Below are 7,608 nucleotides of genomic sequence, written 5' to 3'. Positions count from 1 at the left end.
GCAAATTTCTAGGGCCGCAGGCCCCCCACAGGACGCTTTATTTTTACTTAAATATGCAAAAGTGATTTACCGGTCACATTATTTATTTGATGATGCACTTCAGTAAATCGCGAGACTGAAATGGTCGGGCCGAAGGCCCGACCATCGCGGCCCGACCATCGCCGCCGGCAGGCCAAGCAGGCCCGGCCCCTGCCGAACGGAGTTGCCGGCGCAGCGAAGTGGAGCTGGCAACTCCGTTTGGCGGAAGGGCGGGCCTGCTTGTTTATTTTTTCAGCGCTTCGCTCTGCGCCAATAATTACTATCTCAAAAGATCGCTTCGCTTGTGTGCCCAACGATTGTGGATATAATTTTTTTCCCGCCAAAAGAAATATTTAAAGACTGTGTTGTGCTGATGGAGCCCGTGTTGAATAATGTTGGCCGCTTGTCCCGCTCGTCCGCAGTCAATACTCTCCGTCCGGACGGGACACAAGGAGAATACATAAATAGGCAGTTTAGTCGCACCGATCGCTCGGTAGACTCCAATAAGATGGCAAGATTAGGAAGGAGAGTTCGCCTCGGCTAACTTTGGACTTGGGCGAGGCTTTCTCATGAGAGATTGGTTTCCTCGCCGACTACTGTCGCCCTCCGCCCCCCCCCTTGACCCTCCGTCGCGCGTTATAATCATGTCGGCATTGCCCATTGTCCATCAAATGCGTTCCCAGCGCCCAGGTCTGCCTGGCTCTGCCTCGTCTGCCGACGGAAATTGATATCACCATTCTCGTTTCTAATGATCAATTACTATTGGTCGGGCACGCTGCGGCACGCTGATGTGACACTCGGGTCGCCTTCCTGTTGCAGGACCCCGCAGAGGCCGGGCCGCCCCCGCCCCGCTGCCCCCGCCCCGGTTGCCGCCTCCATGCACACCGCAGGTACTCTATGCAATAACCCCCCGATTAGTTTTTGACACGAGTCGCTTCTAATTACCTTATAAATAACCGACGTAATTTGAAAAAGTTTGCAGTTATCGTGTAGAATACGGCTTCGAGGAATGTTTTTACCGTGCTCTATATGCGTCTTTTTCCTGCTCGTTGGGCGTTGGCTGGGCTGGCCATCCATCGTGGGTGAGCCACTCACTGTATGCAAAGCACAGGCGCATTACGGGTCTCGTGCACTCTCAAATGACCACGAAAAAATATTGCCAATCTGGTTTTGGCTTTAAAATTGTGAAATAGAAATAAAGTGTTTTTTTGTTCAGTAGACTTTTTTTACATTTCACTTTTGTATATTTCTTCTCCAAAAAAGTGGCCAACACCCACACTATTGCTCGCTCTCCCTGCTTTTTCTGAAGTAACAAGGGTTTACTGTATACAACTTTCCTTCCGTGGCCCATAGTCATGTGACCTCACAGCTCTCAGACACACGCACGCACCGCACGTGGCCTGGAGCATGTAGGCATTAATTGTGTGTTGCGTAGACATTCCATGTCGAGGGTGGGGTATATCTCTCAGACTCTTGGAAAAAGAGGAAGAGCTTCGCGATTTTTCGCCTCATTCGTTGGGTTTATTCAACTGCCTTTACAGTCAACGTCTCTCAACTTTCAAAACATCAAATAGTATGACAGAGTCACTTCAAAACTTACTTTTGTGTCAAACGTTCTGCATGTGTTAAGGTTGTTCAACGATCGAAATTTAGAGAGGGCCTTCTTTAATCACTGCTAGAGATGGATTTCTTTCTCGGGTTATGTGAAGGGGCGTGGCGCCGAGGGAGGAGAGTGCGACATTAGCAGAGTGTTAGTCCGGTCTAGGGATATCGCTTATTATAGATCTGACCCTCATTATAATGTCGTTTAGAACGGCGCCTCTCCTTCTCTATCGCTCTCCCTTTCCTCCGTTCCTCCATACCTGTCCCTGTCCCTCTCTCTCTCCTCTCCTCTCTCCGTCCCTCGCTGTTCGTCTGTGTGCCTCTCTGGTAGCGGGTGCCAGTGACTGACTGGTTCAGGCCCGAAATCCCCTATCCTCTACTCGCTCGCAGATGAGTTTCAGTCCGGAGCTCGTTTCGGTCAATCTATCATCGCCAGCGTTAATTCGTTATGTACTTGTAATCTAATCAGAATCAGAAAGAAGGGTAAATCTCTACTCGTTCGGTTTACACGTGTCCAGGTTTGCGTAAAATTACGACATGGTGTATTTCTGAACTAAATCAAGCAAACTTGAAAATCAGCCAATACGTTCTGCCAAAACATGGCCGCAAAGTCGCACCACAGCGTGACGATTGGCCAATCTGGGTTGGCTCCTTCCTAGGCAGCGGTGTGGATTTGCTTCAGCAAAAGGTTAGGCGTCAGACGAACCCGACGCTGAAATGAGATCTGCGTACGGCAGAGTCCTGCTCCGCCACGCTCGGTGCACTCGGGGCTCGAGTTGCGACCGAGGCGTGACGACCCCATCCAAGTGTAGGATTGATGACGTTTCGAAAAACAGAAATATCAGTGTCGAGGATGTGAGACGGACGTAGCACATTCTAGAGATTTTCAAAAATTTAGAATTTATCAAACTTTGTGAAATCCTTTTAAACGCTCAAAAGAAATTGTTATCAAGGCACTTGGGGAACACAATGCAATTGATTTAAAAATAATTGTTACAAAAAAACAAAACAACGAAGAATAGCAGCACACAACGCATGTTATTAATGAGGGCCACCCTGTACTTTTTCACGTTTCGGTACCCTAAAAATGAGATATGATGGGAAATCAAATGTTGCCCTTGTCAAACGAGAGGCACGTGTCTGGGCTAGATTGAGTGCCAAAGACGAGTCGAAAGCTCAAAAACTGCGTCCTAGAGCCTGGCCTGCACTCTGGAATGAAAAACAAAAATAATAATCAGATTAAGACGTGTTTCAAGTTTTGGGCAGCCCGCCCTGACAAATGTTAGCTACTCAACGACACAAAACACATGTTTAAGTAATTAATAAGTTACGGAGCCCTGCACTCGAGGGTGCTGGCACGGTTAGCTTTAACTCCCAATAGTATGCAGTGACATCATTCGCATATGAATTCATTTTATTTGAAATGCATGCATCCACTTGCATTTAACAGGCAGGCACACTGCAATGGCGTCACCATGCGCCCCATGCTCAATCCGTAATCCGTGCGTCCCACGGCGCGCCACGCCATCTATTGTGATCGACAAATGACGGCTAAAAGATGGGTTTTTTCTATCCTGTAAAATCGCGGGCCGCAGCTCTTCCCAACTATTGACGTGGAAGTCTTTTCACTGCGTGAAGCGCGTGCCGCTTCCGCTTTACTTGCGTGTGCCGTTGGGCCGTTGATCTTTTATTCGCCCTGTGTGAAAGGTCACCCCGTGGGTGTACCGTCCCGTACCGTACCGAGCCACACGCCGTCACATTGGACGCGCCGCAACGCACTCGCGCAATGTGCGGGCGGGAAAGTGACGGGTCCTTTCAGTTTCGATCACACACTGGTGGCGGAATGTAACCCCAGGAGAGAGAGAGAGAGAGATAGAGAGAGAGAGAGAGAGAGAGAGAGAGAGAGAGAAGGACGTTTTAGGCCATTGCTCGCCATAAAGTGTAAGTGTCCAAGTGCAAGTTGTACGCGTAGAAGTATTGAACTCTGTTATTGTGCCCTTGCAAGTTTTCAGCTTCGTAGCTGTCCATTTTTCTAAGTGTGCAACTCCTATGTTGAACACTTCCTCAGACTGTCTGCAAAGTGTTAAACAGAAAAGTTGAACTTTTCGAGTGTACTTTTAATTAACGCAGTTGCAGACTTGCAAGTATTGAACTTGCATTTGCACCTTCACAAGTGTTAAGCATTTGGACATACTTGGTTTGGTAGACTGTTTTCGAATTTAGAGTCAACATTGCATATGCTGGTTTGTTGCAGACGTTCGGGTCCGTGGCGCCGGGGCCGCCGCTCCAGGTGCCGCCTGCTAGTCCAGCGCGCGGCCGCCGCCCCCGCCGCCCCCGCCCCCCCCGCCCCGCACGCGCCCCCGCCGCCACCGCCCTCGCGGCCTGGCCATGGCGACAGCGCCCGCCCCCCAGAGGCCGCCGCTGAGGGGGCAGTAGGCCCCCGCCGCCCCCTCTGCCGCCGCCGCCTGCACCGCTCGGACTCCGCACTCAACGTCACCACCATGCCGGGAGGTACGTACCCGTGACGGAGCTAAACGCAGGGCGGGCCGCGCCTCGACTCCTGGCGTTGGCGCCTCCGCCCTCCGCCACGCCGTGCGAGGTGAGGATGGCGGTCAGTGCTGCCGACTCGTGGGATAGCTGCTGGACCAGCAGCTGGCTGTACACGGGAGCTTGTTGTGCTGCGGTATGGAGGGCGCTTCTGCTTTTACACGAACACACACACACACACACACACACACAGCGGTTGCCGCGCATTAACGGTGCCCTAACGCTCTAACTCTTTACTCCTCTATGCACAGCGAATAGAAACCGTGGCGTTTGCGTCTGCCTTATTTTCTGCATCGCAAAAGGGAAAAGGTTTGTTAAGTTTGCAGAAAAAAGAAATAAGGCCGAATAACCTTTTGAGTAGTTTGGAGGTGACGAGGCGACCCTCCAACCCTCGACCGCGAATATTTTACCAATATTTTACCAACAATTCAAAAAGCGAGAACATTGATTAATATGGACTGCTGTAATATGTAATGTGTGACTCCCTTTCAATGTAACGGCTTGAGTATGCAGATGGGCTGAGACTTGCCCCCCTCTCACACACACACGCATACAGGCACACACACCGACCTCTACACCGGGACAGGCAATGTGTGTCTGGCCGGACTGCCGTCGTAGTCGTAACAAGCCAATTCCTTCACAACAAGGAGATCGACTCATCTGGTTTGGTTTTCTCCACTGCTTCTCTCTGAGCAGCTGTTGACGGAGAGGTAGCGCCTGGTCACCGGTTTGAACGTCGGCGAAAGCCTGATCAGGGTGCAAGCGGTTTGCAGATGTGGCAACACACGGTTCCAAACGCTAATAATAATAACTATACTATATCACAGAACACTTACATTTCCCGACGTTCCTGTCAGCGTAAGTAGGGCTGGTGGGCGAAGGTGGAAAACCTTAAGGGGGGGGGGGATGAAAATACATGGGCGGTGTTAACGCCGGAGACAGAAGCTAATTAATTAAAAAACTCAAGAGCACTCTAAACTGGTTGGCGTCTTTTAACGCCAAAGAATTGGCGTTCTGTGATAACGCCAGAAGTTGGCGTTCAAAGACGCCAACATTTGGCGTTCGAAGGAGAAGAACGCCAATATTTGGCGTTAAAAGACGCCAATATTTGGCGTTTTTCGGAAAAGAACGCCAATATTTGGCGTTTTTCGGAAAAGAACGCCAATATTTGGCGTTCTTTAAAGGACGCCAATAATTTGGCGTTAAATGACGCCAACCATTTTACAGTGAGCCTATATTAATTGCTGAATTATCAGGAATCATTGATGATCATTGATTTATCAGTGTACGTGTGTACATGGCTTATGGCAGTCACTGATTGATGTTAATTCAGCAATGAGTGTACTTTTGAGTTTGCAGATTATCTGTAAAGTTTCTTCGAAGCCATCTTCTGCGCATGCTCTACATAGTGTCCAATAAACTGTTTTCAGTCGCATAGAATGGACGTTACATATTTGTCTATTTGCTCAGGGTTCGAGAACTCCGCGATGAAGAGCTCGTTCTCGCTGTCTTCGCTGGGGCCGGCCCTGGGACCGGAGCTGGCGGCACGGCTGCAACGGCCATACGACTCGCTAACAAAGAAGCGCAGGACCCGGGACCCCGAGCAGGAGACCTGGAGGAGGTCCTGGGGCGGCAAGGACGAGTTCTGGGCGGCACTGCAGAGCGACTACGACTACCTGATGGACAGCCACCTCATCGACACCTGCAAGGTACCACAATCACTATGTTCTTGATGTGCACTGAAAACTGAATCCGGGCTCGTTATAATTAACCCCCACCTGCAGAATCTCGTACATTCGAATTACGGTTTTTCTAGATATGCTAACAAACCTAATTCTTCGCCTTTGCCCTGTAAAATGCTTAAATACTATGCTTATGGCAACGCTGCAAAGAACTAGTTCGTATTGAATAGAAGTTATTTGCAGCCCCTCTCAATCCTTGCAAAGCTAAGAAATAGTTTACAGGCTTGCGAAGAACTTGTTAGTTCGTATTACTATGCTCCAAAATTCTTTGCAAGTTGCAAAGAAAATTGTTTGCTATGCAGGGTGGTCCATAGACCCCATCCTTTATTTTGATTATACTGTGCGGCATGCAGTCGTGCGGCCGGGTTGCATACTCACACGGGGCTATAAGGCGCCGTGGTGTGCGACGGTTGGCAAGCCAAGCCACACGCCTGCGTGTATAAGCAAAATAAAAGAAGGGGTCTTTGGTCCACCCTGTACAGACCTATTCCTATTCTTTGCAAGCATTTTGCAGTGTGTAACACGAACGCTACTTTAAATGTGAAGGGACAGTTTGTGTACCTTGCAAAATGCACTTTTGAATCAAGAGAAGTGGCAAATTTATGTCTTCCGGTGGACAAAATTTCATTTTGTCCGATTGTGGATCTTGCAAGATGCAGCTTGCAATGTAGCAAAATTGTGCCTTGAAATTTAGAGTGTGCTGTTTGTAAGAAACTAGAAGTGCGGGGAAAATATTTTTGGGTTGTGACTCATCATAAAATAAAAATTATTATACTAATCAACCTTAACAATATCAAAATTCTTTTAAGACAGTCTAACGGTCCCCCCTCACTCTTGTCATGTAGTGCTGAATCAAATTTAACGATAGCTCTCGCTTTGCTCCAGGAGGCCAGCGGGGACTTGTCCGTCTATACGTCGGGGTCCAGCCGGGGCTCCAGCAGAGACGAGGACTGGAGCTTTGCTCAGCTAAGCGCACACTTCTTGGAACTCTATTCCTGGTTGAATAGTATCCAAGAGGCAGTGTACGGCAAGGAGGAGACAGTGGCGGACCGAGCGCTGCGGACGGTATGTGTCTAGAGCATCGGCTGGCCATTGAAACCTCAGTGTCGCATGCATTACTGATGGAACCATTTCTCACTCAGAGCCACATGGAGCGTCTGCAGCGCGAGGGCTTCAGACGGCGGCTGTTCAACGAGCAGTCGGGCCGCCTGCTGCAGCGCTGCCCTGAGCTCACCGAGGAGGTGAGCTGGCGGGCGCAGCACCTCAACGCCAAATGGGACACCCTGGAACGCGCCATGGACAGCCCGAGAGAGCTAGGTGCCGGTAAGTCACAGGCCGGCTGACCCTTTGGCAACCGCGTGATACGTATCGGAACAGGACCAAACTTACGGCCGTTACACGACACGGCCTTATGTCGGGCGGGATGGTGTAGGATGAGCTGCCTACCCGTCAGGCGGCCTGCCGTGGGGTGCACACCTCCCCGACTACGAAAAGTTGCCTACCATTCGGGCTGCTCCACTGACGTAGAATGTGCTGCTTACGATTCGGGTTGCTCCTGCAGGAGTAGAATGTGCTGCCTACCCATCGGGCTGCTCCGCTGAAGTAGAATGTGCTGCCTACCGGTCGGGCTGGTCTGATGGAGTAGAATGAGCTGCCTACTATTCGGGCTGCTCTGCTGGAGTAGAATGTGCTGCCTACC

The 7,608-nt window shown here is 50.2% G+C and overlaps 2 protein-coding genes across 4 annotated transcripts in view; one reads left to right on the top strand and one right to left on the bottom strand.

The window, feature by feature from the left end:
• Positions 1-7,608, bottom strand: part of LOC113217620 (lysosomal aspartic protease) — a 368,266-nt gene that overhangs the window by 143,707 nt on the left and 216,951 nt on the right. The gene's annotated exons all lie outside the window — the stretch shown is intronic.
• LOC127748782 (uncharacterized) overlaps positions 1-7,608 on the top strand; it is a 174,703-nt gene that overhangs the window by 61,973 nt on the left and 105,122 nt on the right. For all 3 annotated transcript variants that reach the window (XR_008010773.1, XM_052263632.1, XM_052263633.1), the window contains exons 2-6: positions 838-908; positions 3,875-4,131; positions 5,638-5,876; positions 6,795-6,974; positions 7,052-7,232. Coding sequence is in view for 2 of the 3 variants with exons in the window: in XM_052263632.1 (XP_052119592.1) it covers positions 838-908; positions 3,875-4,131; positions 5,638-5,876; positions 6,795-6,974; positions 7,052-7,232 (928 nt within the window). In the remaining variant the exon portion in view is untranslated. The remainder of the gene's footprint in view (positions 1-837; positions 909-3,874; positions 4,132-5,637; positions 5,877-6,794; positions 6,975-7,051; positions 7,233-7,608) is intronic.

This window comes from Frankliniella occidentalis, unplaced genomic scaffold (assembly GCF_000697945.3).
Source record: "Frankliniella occidentalis isolate FOCC.00 unplaced genomic scaffold, Focc_3.1 Scaffold13, whole genome shotgun sequence".
Lineage (NCBI taxonomy): Eukaryota > Metazoa > Arthropoda > Insecta > Thysanoptera > Thripidae > Frankliniella > Frankliniella occidentalis.
Note: the sequence above shows the minus strand (reverse complement) of the source record. Positions and strands in the feature narration are given on the sequence as shown.